The sequence below is a fragment of the Marmota marmota genome, unplaced genomic scaffold (assembly GCF_001458135.2).
Source record: "Marmota marmota marmota unplaced genomic scaffold, marMar, whole genome shotgun sequence".
Classification (NCBI taxonomy): domain Eukaryota; kingdom Metazoa; phylum Chordata; class Mammalia; order Rodentia; family Sciuridae; genus Marmota; species Marmota marmota.
The window spans coordinates 21824206-21840461 of NW_026000185.1; the positions used below are offsets into that span (position 1 = coordinate 21824206).

The following is a 16256-nucleotide window of genomic DNA, read 5'->3' on the forward strand; positions in this document are numbered from 1 at the left end:
GACCTGAGAAGGCCGGGGCTTTGAAAAAAGGGGGAACCTTTAAGGTTTGGCCACACAAAATTGTGGCCTAAGCAGGAGGTGAACTTGGTCATTGCCCTTGCCCCTGGGTCCTGACCTGTATGCTTGCTCTTCTTCCCCAAGGTGGACATGTTCTCTGGTGCAGTATTCATTCAGCAAGCTCTGGGCTGGAACATCTATGCTTCTGTCATTGCCCTCTTGGGTATCACCATGATTTACACTGTGACAGGTAGTTACAGCAAGGCCTTAGGTGGAGTGGGCATGGGGTTGGGAGTTGGCTTTAAAATGTGCTGGGAACTGTGGTTGGGGTTTAGGAAAGCCACTAGAGGAAAGTGGGACAAAGAGGTTTGGAAGTGTGATATGGTCCAGTCAGAAGGAAGTAACTCTTTGGAAAACAAGCTCATATTCTGTCCCTTCTGTCCCTTGGATTTGGCCTGGAGGTTTGGGTGCCTAGTTGGTGCTGGGCTTAAGAGTGGGGACTGAGGATAAATGAAAATTTTGCAGCTCTTGCTCTTCTTGAATGGACATAGTGGCTTGGCTATTCTCTAATACCTCTAGCCAAACTCAGTGCAGTTCTGAGGATCCCAGGGTGGAGACCCAGGTCAGAAACAGAATAAAGTAGGTGGTATCTGGTGCCAAGGCAGGCTTGTCAGGCAGTCTCTGGGGATGGGATGGAACAGAATTAGACCTTAGAGAATCACTCCCTTTTACTACCTAGACAAGAAAACAGCCAAGAGGGATCAATAGCTGGGATACTGCATGTGGGTGCTTTTCCAAGAAGTGCATCAGTGGGCCCTAAAACTCAGCCACCCTCTGCTTGGTCCAAGCCCTGCTTCTCTGTACTCTAGTGCATGAGCCTGGAGAATGGGCCATCATTTTGAGATATATTCTTCAGAGAGGGGTTCCTTGTCAAATTCTCAAAAAGACACCGTATATGCTAGGGATCAGGAGCTGGGCAGTCTCCACTAATTCAGGCCTGTTGCAGGAGGACTGGCAGCACTGATGTACACGGATACTGTGCAGACCTTCGTCATTCTGGGGGGTGCCATCGTTCTCTCGGGTTACGGTATGGGGCTCAGCCAATGGGGGAGGGGCATGGAGATCTCAACCCAGAATCAGGGACAGGATATTGCAAGTCACTAGTATGTGGGTCCTAAGGATGGTATTCGTATTGGTGTTAGTCCCCTGATGGCCTTGTCTGCACAGCTTTCCACGAAGTGGGTGGCTATTCAGGGCTCTTCGACAAATACCTGGGAGCAATGACTTCGTTGACGGTGTCCAAGGATCCGGCTGTGGGCAACATCTCCAGCTCCTGCTATCAGCCACGGCCCGACTCTTACCACCTACTCCGGGACCCTGTGACAGGGGACTTGCCTTGGCCTGCACTGCTCGTGGGGCTTACCATCGTCTCAGGCTGGTACTGGTGCAGTGACCAGGTGTGAGGTCAGGGCATGGACCGAAGTGGATTTGGGGTAGAATCCTAAATGCCTGAGCAGAGCTGAGATGGGTGGTGCCTGACCCCATGCCCTCACACCTCACCTCTGCCCCTGGAATTATGTAGAAGGCATGGTTTAATGGGGCGAGAGCCATGCCCTGGTGGAGCTAAGATAGAACCAGGTGGCAGGATCTGAAGATGGAAACCTACAAGGGGCATCTCAGAACCAGAAGCAGGGCGCAAATTAGAGCTGGGAGGGGGTGGCAAGGCCTGAGGGGTGGGGTGTGGGGACAGTACATGGTAGTTGAATGCACCTCTCATAGGTCATAGTGCAGCGCTGTTTGGCTGGAAAGAACCTGACCCACATCAAGGCGGGCTGCATCTTATGCGGCTACCTGAAGCTTTTGCCCATGTTTCTCATGGTCATGCCAGGCATGATCAGTCGCATTCTTTACCCAGGTAATATCTGCATTCCTGTCCTGCCCAACAGTCTGTGCCCCATCCAGCTCCCTTCTTATGCAAGGATTCAAGTGCCTATGTCCTATTTCTTGCTACTTTTTTAAATTTTGGGAATCCAGTATCCCAGTCCCACCTTCCACCAGGGACCCCATCTCTCTCCTCTGCTGGTATTCCCAGTATCTACTAGGGAGGCAGATTCTCTGTCCTAGCCTGTTGTGACTTCTTTTTGCAGACGAAGTAGCCTGTGTGGTACCGGAGGTGTGTAAACGCATATGTGGGACTGAGGTGGGCTGCTCTAACATCGCCTACCCACGGCTTGTTGTGAAACTCATGCCCAATGGTGAGGACAGGTGCCTGGGATGCTCCCCGCCCACATGTGCAGGGAGGCCAGGAGACTGCCAATGTAAAGGGTCACTCCTTGCCAAGCCTGCACCCACCTTGCGACACCCTGGAAGCTCCATCCTCACAGCTCCTGTTGATGCACAGGTCTTCGTGGACTTATGTTGGCTGTCATGCTGGCTGCACTCATGTCCTCGCTGGCGTCAATCTTTAACAGCAGTAGCACACTTTTCACCATGGACATCTATACACGCTTGCGGCCTCGAGCAAGCGAAGGGGAGTTGCTGATAGTTGGACGGTGCGGCCTAGGTTCCCTCTACCCTCCCCCAACTCCTGCCCCACAAATGAGCCTGGGGTGGGGGCATAAAGCACCTGCAAGGTTATGGGAGACAGGAGGGAACTGGGTAAAAATCTTTTGATGGCTCCCAACTGCAGGATCTGGGTAGTGTTCATTGTGGCAGTGTCAGTGGCCTGGCTACCAGTAGTGCAGGCAGCACAGGGCGGGCAGCTCTTCGATTATATCCAGTCAGTCTCCAGCTACTTGGCACCACCTGTATCTGCAGTCTTTGTGCTTGCCCTCTTTGTGCCCCGTGTTAATGAGAAGGTAAGCAGTGTACTTGTGAATGTGGGGCAGGGCTTGGGCATCCTGAGCAGGCTAATGATGTTTCTTCCACAGGGTGCCTTCTGGGGACTGATTGGAGGCCTGCTGGTGGGCCTGGCACGCCTTATTCCTGAGTTCTCCTTTGGGTCTGGCAGCTGTGTGAGACCCTCAGCATGCCCAGCACTCATTTGCCGGGTGCACTACCTGTACTTTGCCATCATGCTCTTCGTCTGCTCTGGCCTCCTCACTCTCATAGTCTCCCTGTGCACTGAGCCTATTCCTCAAAAGCATGTAAGTGTTGGCCTCTGGACAGGCTGGGTGACCAGACTTGCACTGTCTGAGCCAGAACCATCTTCATCCCCATCTGTCAGTCTGATTCAAGAAATACCCAGTGGGGGAGGACCTGAATTTCTATGCTAAGGATTAGCAGGAGCTGGCTGGGAGACCAGTTTGAAGTTGCATTTATAGAGCAAGCACATTATTATTTAAATGATATTTATTTGAAGTAATGGGGGGAGGGTGAGCTGAACATTTTGGAGGGTTGGCAATTAAAGTTTCCCAAAGCCAATTCTGGGTATGGCCTTTGGAACTCAAATGCAGAATACAACTAGTAGCTGAGAGGGACAGAGTATCATCTTGTAAGAGTTTGGTCTTATGCTGAACCAAGGCAGGTACTCCAGAGCAGGGCTGATTGAGGCAGGCAAGACAAAAGGGCTGGGCCTGCAAGGACGGGAAAGTTTCCTAGCAGCAGGAAAACTGTGAGCAAATGCCCATAGGAAAGGAACACTGTGAACAGAACTATAAGACCAGTCTATAGTACTACAGTTCTGGGTGGGTACAGGAGACTTGGCGTGTAGAAGCAGGGGGTGAGCAAGGTCAATGGTTTTAAGTACCTAGCTGAGCAGCTTAGGGTTTGAGTGAGCTAAGCCTGGGTTAGATATGTAGACTGGACAAGGATATGTGAGGGAGGGCAGTGACAAGGCTGGTATGCCACTGTAGGCAAGAGGCCTTAGGGACAGAAGTGGGAGAATGAAACTCCCACTTGGTCTCTGTTCCCACCCCTTCCCAGCTCCATCGCCTGGTTTTCAGTCTCCGGCACAGCAAGGAGGAACGAGAGGACCTGGATGCTGATGAGCTAGAAGGTCCAACCTCTCCCCCTGTACAGAATGGGTATCCAGAGCATGCAGTGGAGATGGAGGGTAAGGAATTGCCTAGGGAGGTGGGCCCTGGGAACTTGGGGGGCGAATTTCCTTCAAACTAACTGTAGTACCTCAATTTCTCTTAGAACCTCAGTCCGTGGCACCAGGTTTATTCCGCCAGTGCCTGCTCTGGTTCTGTGGAATGAGTAGGGGTCGTGCAGGTGGTCCTCCACCCCCTACCCAGGAGGAGGTGGCTGCAGCAGCCAGGCAGCTGGAGGATATCAGTGAGGACCCAAGTTGGGCTCGTGTAGTCAACCTCAATGCCCTTCTTATGATGACTGTGGCCACATTCTTCTGGGGTTTTTATGCATAACATCAAATGTGTTGGATACCATGAGCCATAACTAGGGTAGGGCTCATCCTCACAATAATTGGGGATGGAGAACCTATAGTAGTTCCCAGGGAAGGGAGAGGAGAAGGGGCAAAAGTAGAATGGGAAGGTCTTCGTTCTTCCTGACTTATCTCTGCCTGGGGTCCAGTCCATCTGATTGGCAGTCACTTCCTATGAGGCCTTGGCCAACCTGCCATAGCAATTCACCTAAAGCAAAAATAAAGTTGCTTTTTCTATGTTCTGTTGTGGTCTAAGTGTTCTTGCTCCACGCTCCTGTCCTGGGCCCTGGGCCTTCATCTGGACTGCTCACAAGACCTTCTTTTCTGGAGACAGGAGCCACGTGGCCCTCCACTCATCCACCTCTAGCTGGTGCTTCTCAGTCTTCCAGCCAGCTGTCTGTAATCCTGGGGAAAGGTCACAGGATGAGGCTACAAATGGTGGGAGGAGAATCTGGGCTGACCCTTAGAAGATGGGTAAGGAGAGGCACAGGCCAGATGCAGACTCTATGTACTACTTGGGCTCCTCTACTGGGGGAGGTTGAAATGAGGCTGAAACCTTATCTGGTTGCAGCAGAATTCAGAGACAGCACATGGAAAAGGGGCAGGATGGAGTAAGTACTGGATAAAAGGACATCATAAGTAAAGGTGAGCCCTCTTCTCTCCCGTTTCCTAAATTCCAACTGGGATTACACAGACATTCAACATCAACACAGCCTCATCCTAATTTCCTTATCTTATCTTATCGATAGGGAAACTGATTCCCAGACTTAAGATTACAGAGAGAAGTCAGGTCTTTTATGTCCCAGGTAAAAAGCATGGGGTAAGGATAGGCAAGCACCACAGGAGAGGGCTTTAGGGTCTAAGAAGCCACAGGGTCAATGTTACCTTTCAAGAACTTTGGGAACAGCTTGTTCAACACTTGATGTGTCTCTCTGATGATGACCCAGTTATCTTTCTCAGCACCTGGGGTGGGATGCAGAACCAGCTCTCATACCTTACCAGGACAGATGTTCCACCCCTCTCTGAGTCATCAGTAGTCTAGACCATGAGGTGCTTACCTGCCCGCACTCGGTTTCTTAGCTCTTCCAGCTCTTCAGGAAGTGGTCCATCTTCTTGAAGGGCTCCAAGTACCAGCCCGTGTGTGGCAGCCCTTAGGATTGTCTCAGGGCCTGCCATCTGGCTCAGAACTACCTGTACTTGGTCTGGAGAGACCCAGGGGAAAGATGGGTATTAGGGAAGGGCCACTGACCCAAATGCCCTTAACCCTACACCACTTATGCTTCACCTGTGTTCCTCCAGAGGCCTTAACCAAATATGGAAGGCTCTCTTCCCACCCTTTCCCAATCTGACTACATCTCCTGTTGCTTCCCAATGGTCAAACTGAAATGCTCAATTCACAATGCAATTTCACAGCAGCCCATTGAAGTGGGTTTATTTTGCTAGTGAGGATTAACACCTTTTAACACACATATCAACATATCAGCAATCTCGAGGACTTGTTTCTCCAAGAGGTGACTCAGGATGGGAGAGAAGAATGATTCCCCAGGGAGAGGCAAAGATCATAAACTTATTTGAGTGCATGGCAATATACAAAGTGTTTTTATGTCATCACCTTATTTGACTTTCAGAAAAATGCTAAAGGTAATAAGGCAACTACTATGGCTCCATTTTACAGAGTGATAAAATTAATTTCATAGGGGCATGTAGTTATAAATTGAATGCATCAAAGTTTTAGTTTAGGGTGCCCTCAAGGACACAGGCTATCTCTAAACTGTCCACAGAGGAGTAATGAAGGTGGGTTTAAGGCTAGGAGAATGTGGCACACTCACTTCGTGACTGGTTCCAGCAAAGGAGGTAGGGTTCTTGATGCCCCTCAACCAGCTGCTGCAGCTCAAAGACACTGGTGGAGAGAGGAATGCAGTAGGGGGAGGGGAAAGTGAAGGGAGGAGTCCTCATCTGGTCAAACTGTTAAGGGTGGGTCCTTCACATAACTGTCCATACTTTATCTGTCTTTCACTCACTTCCCATCTATTCCTTAGCCATAACCTATACACCCCAGATCCATCCTTCCTTTCTTCCTGTATGAAATCACCCATTTCCCCACCAGCTTTCCTTCATTCAATAAACCGTATTTCTTTTATACACTATATTATATACCCTGCTGCTCTCTAGATCTCATGCTGACCCTCAAGTCTGTTCAGTGAAAATGAAAAAAAACATAGAATAGCAAAGTGGAACCTGGTGAGGAGAGGCAATGTGTAAGTTGAACAAGAAGCATGTCTGGGAATTGTGGGAAGAAGCAGCATTGAGTGGGATATCTGGGCAACTCACCTGGAGATCAGGCGGTGCAATGGAACACCCAGGGAAAGAGACAGAGATGGCCAGAAACCTGCAGGAAGCTGGAGTTAATATTCCCAGGCATGGGGAGAGGCTGGGAAACACTGGTTTTGAGACCAAAGGGTTGGGTCACCTGTCCACAATGGCTCCATCTGATTGGCTGAAGTGGGGTCAAGTATCTCTCCCCTCTGAAGGAAGTGCTTCAGGACCAGCTGAAGCCGGCTTTCATTCAAAGTCTCTATGACAAGGGCACGGACTGCCCGGTAGTTGGCATAGATGTGGAGAGTAGTGAGGAGGAAGAAACATCCAAGGCTGAGGCTGGGGCAACAGAGTGAAAAGGCCAATGGGGGTAGAGACCCAGTTGGGCATCTGCTCCCCAGTCTTGCTCCTGGCTTACCTAGGGCAATCTGACACCAGAGGAAGCATCAAGAGGCTGACCAGGAGCCCTGCTAGGTTCACCAGCGTCTCCTGGAAAATGGCAGAGGTGTCAGGAGTTGGAAGGCTCCCATCCAGGCCAGTCTTCCAGTTTTAAGTACCTTTCACTGCATGCCTTCCTACTCTGATAGGGGTACTGAATAAATTGCTAACATTTTTGGTGAGTGAATTTGGACAGCTACTACTCTGCCCATGTACATTCAATACCCTTAGAACTGCCCTGGAACATGTCTTCTTTGTTTGCAAGTCATCCATACTTAGGCACTCCCTGCTGTGTGAAGAACTACTTTTAAATAGTCATTTAAAAAGGCAAATGACTCTCAAATCTCTTGGTATGCAATAACTGACAAATCTGCAAAAGGGTCAGGAAACCACACTGCAGGAAAGGAACAAAAGGGCCCAAACCTCTTCCCTTGTGAACTCACGTTATCAGAATATGCTGATGGCCAGATGGAGGATACAATATGTGAAAAGATCCCAGACTGCCTGACTCCAAATCATCATGAGGGAGGAGGAGGAGTCTGGATTGGTATTCCTGACTAGCTGGAGTTCCAGGGAGAGTTGATCCTGGCACACAGGGTGCAGAAGCTGGAGGGCTCTTTTTATCTAGCCTTCCTGGTAAGGTGTGGGCTGTGGAATGAAGGCTGTGCATGGGGGATCAGGGCCCTTGGAGTACAGGAACAGAGGAAACTCCTCTTTTGTAGGCAAAATAGTCATTTCTAGTAGCTACATGGAGTGGCAACAAAACAACATCATCAGAAAGCAGGGTCTGCTGTGGATCTACAACCTGGTGCATGTTGCCCGTGTGTATTCCTGCCTCACTGAGGAAGCCCTGGAACCTTGGAAAAAAATTGCTTGGGATGAGGCAGGGCTGGGAGCCAGTGAGAGACCAGGTCAAGAAGCTGGGTGATCCTAAAGAGAAGGGCCCAGTATTTATTTTTTCCACTTTTACAACCTTGTAGAATTAGAACTGGAAGAGACCCTACAGAAGAACTAGTTCAACCATTTCTTGAGAGAAAGGACTTGCCTAGGGGCACTTACATGGATTAGAACTCTATATTCTTTACTTCCTCATCTGTACAATGGTCCTAATGAATATTTACTACAAAATAACACTAAGGATTTAAGGAGTTTTTAGAAAAGAAATACTTGGCATGTGATTAGTGCTTTAAACATGTTAGTTTGTGTTAGTATTATTGAACAAAACAATATGGGAGAAGGCAGGAAAGTAGGACTGGATAGAAAAGAAGTTCTTAAATTGCTTCAGTGTCAAAGAAAACCACCTCACATCTCTGGAGCCTCCCTGGGCCTTATTTTTGTCATCTGTTAAGACAGGGATAATAATAGTATCTACCTTAGAGTGTGTTTGAGAGTTAAATGATACAATGCACATGAGCACTGAGCTCAGGAGTTTGGGGAAAATCTAATACCTACAGGATTCAGTTTTAAGAATGTCCCTATCCCCCTTCTCCAGGCTTCATTGGTCAGGGCCTGCTAAACTGCTAAGTGGAGGTCTCTGGTTTGTGATCCTAACAGCCCCATGTTGAGTACATTTTGACTTGCCAAGTGTCTTTGTATGCTGGACCTCCTGTGATCAGAACATCTAGCTCCCGAAGTGGGATATGGCCTAGAAAGCAAGGGTGAGGGCTCACTCTTAGTCATAAAGGCAATGGGCAAGGGCTGAGATCAGTTTGGCTTTGTTGACACCAGAGTGGTGTCCTCAGACCTGTGTGTATGTGTGTGTGTGTGTGTGTGTGTGTATCCTGACAGTCACAGTAGGCAACACTTCCTTGGTGTCTTCCATCTGTTCCTTTCCCAGGGGCACTCAGGTACTTCTCTCCATACTCCCAACTTGTGTTCTGGTCTGACTTCTCCCCTGCCCTCCCCAGGCCCTCCAATCCTGGTTGCTTACCTGGCTGCTATCCTTGGCTGATACATCGGCCATGTTGTTTCTCCGAGCCTGGTGCACAGTCAGTGCAGCTCGAGTGGCCCCACCAGCCACACTCACAATGCACTGGGTGGGGAAAGGAAAGAATGAAGGTCACCCTTTCTGTGGGTAAACCAAGTAAATGACTCATACCAGTTTGAGAAAAAAAGTCCTGAAGTGACCCCCCCCCAGCAAAGCACTGAAGGCTGCCCTGGTATCCAGTTCTCACCCTGCACTCTTCCTAGGTACACCTTTCCTGTACTGTTCTAGGAGAAAACTAAAGTCCTGCCTGCCAATATCTCCCTGTGAACCTGGCCCCAGGAACATCAATTTCCTTCTTCAAGATGGAAGCTTAAAGATCATTCTTGGCTCAGATATTCCCCAACCTCCAACTCCTACTTTGGCTACATCCTCCATCTTGCTAAGCAACCAAGACAAGTCTGGTTTCCAACTTTATGCCTGCCTGTAACATTTCAACTCTTTCTGTCCCAGTTAAGCCCTCTTTAGTCTTTCAGGATAATTCAAAACCTACACTGGAGGCCCTGACCTCTCATCACCTTCATTCACTTTATGTTTATATTCACTATAAATTTAGCCCCTTTTAGATGCCAAACACACAGAAAATGTTCAATAGATTTTTTAATGCATATATTTTTAGTTGTAGGTGGACACAATACCTTTATTTTATTTTATGTGGTGCTGAGGATAGAACCCAGTGCCTCACGTGTGCTAGGTGAGCACTCTACCACTGAGCCACAACCCCAGCCCTCAATAGATATTTTACTCAAAGAATGGAAAATGGCCAGGAAGCTTGTCTCCAAATGTTGACAGAAGACTAGTACTTTCCCTCAGCTTAGAGCTCCCTCACCAGTGGTTCTGAACACTGCCTTGGACTGATGACTGAGTAGGGCTATCTGGCTAGAGACAGATCAGAAAACTTGGCTGGGTCTGAGTAGAAACATCTTAACTTTCTATTCTTTTAGAAATACCTTGAGCACAGGCCCAGATGAGCCCACATAGAGCACTACCAAGGCAGATGGATCTTGGGCAAAGGGGTGCCCTAGAGGTGGATACCTTGGCCAGGTTGCTGGTGCTGACGGTCATGGTGAAACAGATTGGGTAAATGGGAGCCATAATCTCGAGGAACATGGCTAAATCGTTGAGAATGTCAGCAAAAAGCCTGGTGGAAGGATCAGAGGTTAGAAGTCAGAGACAAGAGACCTTCATAGTAGAAGACAACTCCTCCTCTCTGTCCCAGTCCCTTCCTCACCTCCACTGCTTTGCGTTGCAGTCCAGTTTGCCCCTGCAGGGAATAAAATGTTGTTGCAATTTAAAATGAAGGAGAAAAAACATCCTGTGGGTAGTGTGGGGAGTCCTAGGCCATGACAAGATCTAAAGAGTTCAGGGAAAACACATACCTCTAGCCACATATCTGTTCTCATATCTTGTCACTGCTGCCTAAAATGTGACCATTAAGTGGGAGAACCTTCAGGCAACTGTTTTCCCCTTACTAATCCATGACTTACCAAGGGAAAAATCTGTTTTGTGGCTGACCCCTAACCTTTGCCATCCTTTGAGTGAGGCTGTTCCTGGGTTCTTCACCTCTCTCCTTCCTGCTTCATTGAGGATATCCAGAAAAAAGTCCATATATTTTAAACTGGTAAACACTAAATTCAGTATAATTCTGCATGTTACTGATATCTGATACAAATTCTCTTGGATCACATCCACAGTGGGTGGAGATGGGAGAAAGGCCAAGAAAAGAGCTGGGGTCTAACATACATAGAGGATATTTCTGTTATATGACACCACAGATGGCTACCTCTTCTGTCCTTGTGTCCCTGGCCTGTGCATAAACACCTGGATACCATTTCTCTAAAATCCCAGTGGCAGGAAATGCTGCAGCCCTCAGTCCAGTTCAGAATTTACAGCATTAGTCCCAAACCTTAATTTGAAATCTCCTGGAGGAAAAGGGAGAGCATTCTTGGGTAGGGTATACAGCAAATACAGAGTGGAACTTCTGAATATATGTGCCTGACCGGGGGTTCTGCCCAATAAACCAGTTGATACCATGGAAAGAGTACATGCTTTGGGTTCAAATCCTATTTCACTAATACAGATCATATGGCTTAGGTAACAAGCCTCTTCTAGGCATGATTCACATCTTTAAAATGTACACATTCAATCCTACCCTATAAAGTTGTTATAAGGATTCGAGAAATATATACAGTGCTTATGGGACACAGTTGAGTCCTTATTATGTGCCATGCAATGTGCTAAGCACATTCAGACTATTGCATTGACCTTTGCAATCATCATTGAAGGTGACATTATTACTATCATGACTACCACAACTGGGGAGTATTGCTTTAGGTCTGCTGCCTAGGAAGAGAAACTCACCCCTTCCACCAGGCAAAGATGATACGGCCCAGCATGCCAGTTGAATCTGGGGGAGAAAGGCATTGGTAAGGAACAAGGAAGAGATTTAGGAGCTGCAGAGCCTGGCAGACTCTAGCATGGAACTGGCTAATTCACCCTGGGTCACACTGTCCTTAGGAGGTGCATGTAGTATGATAAGTTCTGAACAGACATAGCTGTCTGATGTGGTCAGAAGTGCCCAAGAGAACTATGTACACATGTACACTGAAAGACACAGACAAGAAATATTCTTTGCAGCATTGTTAAAAACATCAAGAAACTGGGATACGCAAATGCTCACTGAGAAAAGAATGTATAAATTCTGGTGTGTTCACTCAGTGGCATATGAATAATGCACAATGAACCCCAACTCCTCACATCAACATAGATGAATACTAGTATTAAAATCTTGCATGAAGCCTAGATAGCACAAGACAATTTTTCAGAGAATTTTAAAACTAAAACCACATAGTGCTTAGGAATATATATCTATTTGGTAAAACTCTTCAAAAGATCTGTTTATGGATTGTCGTGATTGTTTTTGTGACACAATGATTGAACTGAGTGGCTATGACTACACACCCTGCAATGGGTAAAATATTTATCACCTGGCTCTTTATAGAAAATATTTTTAATTCAGGTCATATCTTATACTGAGATAGCACCCATTAAGCCCAGCAAGGGGATCACAAGGAAGGAATGTTTGAGAACCAGATAACTGGGAGGTACTCACATGGTGGGCACTGGAAAGGACAGGTAGTATAGGCAGAGAACTCCAATTTGCTTGAGCTTGAGGTGACAGACCCTCAAGAGAAGGATCCAGGGAGAAAGGAAACTAGGTTGTGGGAATGAAGGTTAGGAGCATCCTAAAATATACAAAGGTGGTGACATAGGCCAATCCTCCCCATTTGCCAATGAAAACAGATGTGCAGTAACTTCTGTTCTTGGGCACTGAGGTCTTTTAATGGACATGCTTCACCAACTATGGACTTGAGGGAGACTGTTAAGCACTCTGGTGGACACCTGACATACCTACACCTATCAATTTTCACTCATCCTATAAACTTGGGAAGGATCATTCTCTTTCACAGACAAAGCCACTGAAGTTCAGAGAAGACTCATGAACAAAATTGGGATATCTTTATAAGAAAAATTGAATTTCTAGCTTTTCTGGAAGACTTTGAGGACATGACTTATTTTCTGGAAGACTTTGAGGTCTTACTTCCCTTACTATCACAATCAGCTGGGGCTGAGCAGTAGCTACCTCATTCAGAGGATGCATGTATATAACCCATTCCCATCCAGCCTGTTCTACTTCATTTCTGTCCCCTTTCTGACCCTGGAAGTAATACCCATCAAGATGGCTTTATAGGCTTCCTCTTTTCTGTCACTCACCTTATCCTCTTCCCTGAAGTACATTACATTCTAAATAAAATTCTCATTGTTCCATTTAAATTCTTATACTGGATCAACTTAGTGACTTAAAAAATGGCAAAATCACTTTTATTGGTTGAGAGGGAGGGGAGCCCACTGGGCCAGACTCCATTTATCTTTCCTTTGACTATACAGTCAACAAATTGTGTATTATCTTCCTCAGCCACTTAACACAAAGGGAGCCTACACTTTCTTTGAGGCAGTTTGCAGGGCACCCATCAGCACCTGCAGGTTGGCATAAGGATGCATTAATAATATAATAATACCTCCCTTAATATGTGAAAGTCAATATTGTCCACCAGAAAAGGAAACTTAATTCCCACCTATTCTTCCTCATCTCACAATTAGCAGAGCTGTAAAATCTAGAAACGTCTGAGTCTAGTAGGAATCAGCTGTCTGCAAACTATATTTAACTCTACTCTAAAATACTAACTGGCACAGTGTGATAGTGAAGAGTGGAACACAGGCGTCAGTCAGCCTGGATCCAAATCCTGGCCCTAAGTGAACTTAGACAAGTTACTTAACTTTTATGTGCCTCAGTTTCTCCAACCTGAAAAATGAATAATGGTATCCAAGGCTGCTGCAGGGATTAAGACACATTTACATGTACGTGGGCAAAACACCTGGCTTGCAGTAGGCTGTCAAAGTATTAGCTTCTAGTAGTAGTACTATTACTAATTGTAACAATTAACCTCATTGCATGAGGTCTGTAGCTGAAAATGTTCACATCAAAAAATTACAAGGGAGTTTCTTATATGATCCTCTGCATACAAATTTCTTATGTTTGATGGAAACAAGCTTGTAAAATCCTAATTAAGAGGGCTTCTTTTAACATGAAAACTGATTGTAAAATAAGTGGATATTTTTTTCATACCTTCAAATTGTCTTATTTTTTCTTAATAACTTATCTGAGTTGAAGACATACATAGGCAACATACCAGGGGATGAGACTGGGGTGCTAAGAAATGACATATTAAAAAAAAATCAACTACTGACCCAAATTCCAACTGCTTTCCAAAAACTTAGCCAACAGGAGAGTATTGGAAAAGATTCAAATTCAACAGGATATGGTAACATGAAAATAGACTCTGGAGGTAAATCATTTAGGTTCAAGTCCATGCCCTACCACTTGAACCTAAGTATTTAACTCCACTTAAATTGGATGTGAGCAATGAGTTTCTCATCTATAAAATGGGGATAATGGCTATATCTATGTCAGAGCTACTGTGAAAACTGAATCAGCATACACAGACTGACAGTAAGCACTGTTAGCTTACTGTTTTCATTAAACAAAGAGACAATCAGGACAACAAGCCAGATTACCATCACCTCTCCACTAGCATGCACTATCAGAGAAAGTTTTTCAGAGGTGACTCTTATCTGGACAGTTTGCTCAGCCTTATTAATAAGATATTAGCAGAAGCCTCCTGATTCTCCAAAAGATATAGAAAGGCTCACCAGAGGTGTGGTCAGACAGAAGCTAGAAGAGAATGCACTTCCCCTTAGATTTGATTTAAACATCCATTAGGAATAGAGGTGAGGGACAAAGGACAGTGGCCAATGTGTACTCCTGAAGAATGAGTGGTAGTTTCCCTTTTATTCTATACTTCACTTTGTAGGTTACACAGTACCAAACTATATCTTTTTTTCCCCCTCAGTGATTTTTAAAAAAAATTGTACACACTCAGCAGATGGTCACTATAGTTACCACCTACAGCAGCATCTAGTATCTTAGAGGATACAGGATACCATTTATCCTTTCCAGAACCTTCTTTTACTCAGGACCAACTACATCCTTCTCCCCCCACGAACTAACCAATTTCCATTAAAAAAAATCAATCCTAGGTGGTTGGTTTGATTAAAAAAATTACATTTTCATGCAAATCTCTACAGAGACTTGGTGTAAAGGGGAGGGGGCAGTTAATTTGGGGATTTGGGATCCAAATGATTTAGGGACTCTGCAGTTTGTATGGGCAACTAGTGCAGGGGCCGGGCTGGTGTAAGGGATGAAGGTATAAAACGCTGTTCTAAGCACTGGGGATACTTGGCTTTTGTATGCTACCTGCAGCATACACATGTCAGAGCCCAGAGCTGGAGGTCCAAACACGATCAAGTGGGAAAGCAGGGCTGGGTTTTGCAGTGGAGGAAAAGGAGGCCAAAGAAAAGGCATGGCTGAGAGCAACAGGTGAGGCTCCAGGGGTCCTGCTCACCTTTCACAAGCCAGGTGGCCGTGGCAGCTGAAACAGAGGCTTTTGCGTTCCCCACACCTATGCCCAACAAGACTGCATGCGTGGCCAGGGAGCCGGACAGGCTGGAAGCAAAGGCCTGAGGAAGAAAAAAAGGGGTGTGATAAGTGGTCGCAGGAGTAAGGCGGTCTACGTTCTATTATCAATTCTTCTTGGTGTATGGCCTAGTACATGTCATAGTTACGCTCTGGGATCCAGTCTCGCGTTTATTTATTTATTGGAACAGGGATTGAACCCAGGCTTAACCAATGAGTCACATCCTCAGTCCTTTTTTATATTTTATTTAGAGACATGGGCTCGCTAAGTTGCTTAGGCTGGCTTCAACTTGTGATCCTCTAGCCTCAGCGTCCACAGCTGCTGGGATTACAGGTGTGCGCCAAGGCTGGGCCAGTCTCCTGTTTATAAACGAGCAGGGAGGTGGCCTGCTCCGTTCCCTAACCTCCAGTCATATGCCTACATCTGCCCCGGACGGCTGGGCTGACCTGCACGGAGTCCCATATCTGGTAAGGCAGATAATCGGGGCTGACGCTATCGGGGAAGCCTTGAGGCAGGAAAACTGCCTGCAGACCCGACAGAGGGAGTAAAGCGGCCCCAGGAGACCCCTCTCCGTCCCCTTCTCGTCCTCTGGGTTTCACCGCCAAGGCGGGGAATCTCCACCAGCGCCTTTCCTCCGCTTCCCATTGCAGGCTGCCGTCAGGGGCGGCGCGGCAGCCCCGTGCAGCTCCGGAGCCAAACTGTTCCGAGCACAGTGGGGTTTCAAGACTCGCCACGTCAGCCATCTCTACCCTCTTTGTCGGAATCCTGCTAGAAGACAGGCCACGCTACACTTCCGGCTCGGCTACGGCGGCTGCGGAGGGGCAACATTCTTTCGCTAATTGGCAGCGGGCTTCTGCAACCCTACTTGAATACTGCAGGATTGATCCGGAAATATTTTTTTTTTTTGGGCGGGGTGGGGTGGGGTGGGGTGGGTGGGTGTCGGGGGCGAGGTAGCAAATTGTATTTGGACACAGAAGCAATGGGGGCTTTTGGCCCTGAAAGACATTTTAATTCCTTGTGACCTGAACTTTCACTTTTGGGG

At 46.9% G+C, this 16256-nt stretch overlaps 2 protein-coding genes across 7 annotated transcripts in view; one reads left to right on the top strand and one right to left on the bottom strand.

Moving 5' to 3' along the window:
• The window catches only part of Slc5a2 (solute carrier family 5 member 2), a 28286-nt gene extending 23663 nt beyond the window's left edge, over window positions 1-4623 (top strand). For all 6 annotated transcript variants that reach the window (XM_048789847.1, XM_048789848.1, XM_048789850.1 and 3 more), the window contains 10 exons: window positions 142-247; window positions 1004-1084; window positions 1225-1454; window positions 1777-1912; window positions 2145-2252; window positions 2399-2549; window positions 2687-2855; window positions 2928-3143; window positions 3922-4051; window positions 4138-4623. In XM_048789847.1, coding sequence (XP_048645804.1) covers window positions 142-247; window positions 1004-1084; window positions 1225-1454; window positions 1777-1912; window positions 2145-2252; window positions 2399-2549; window positions 2687-2855; window positions 2928-3143; window positions 3922-4051; window positions 4138-4364 — 1554 coding nt within the window. In that variant the 3' untranslated portion in view covers window positions 4365-4623. The remainder of the gene's footprint in view (window positions 1-141; window positions 248-1003; window positions 1085-1224; window positions 1455-1776; window positions 1913-2144; window positions 2253-2398; window positions 2550-2686; window positions 2856-2927; window positions 3144-3921; window positions 4052-4137) is intronic.
• Rusf1 (RUS family member 1) lies at window positions 3334-16008 on the bottom strand. The gene is made up of 13 exons (XM_015491364.2): window positions 15661-16008; window positions 15143-15257; window positions 11481-11526; window positions 10351-10383; window positions 10155-10260; window positions 9066-9167; window positions 7116-7186; window positions 6852-7036; window positions 6713-6770; window positions 6211-6281; window positions 5440-5583; window positions 5267-5344; window positions 3334-4786 (listed from the first exon to the last, which is right to left on the bottom strand). The coding sequence occupies exons 1-13, from the start codon at window positions 15955-15957 to the stop codon at window positions 4689-4691; spliced, it is 1404 nt and encodes a 467-aa protein (XP_015346850.1). The 5' UTR covers window positions 15958-16008; the 3' UTR covers window positions 3334-4688.
• Window positions 16009-16256: the final 248 nt, after the last annotated feature.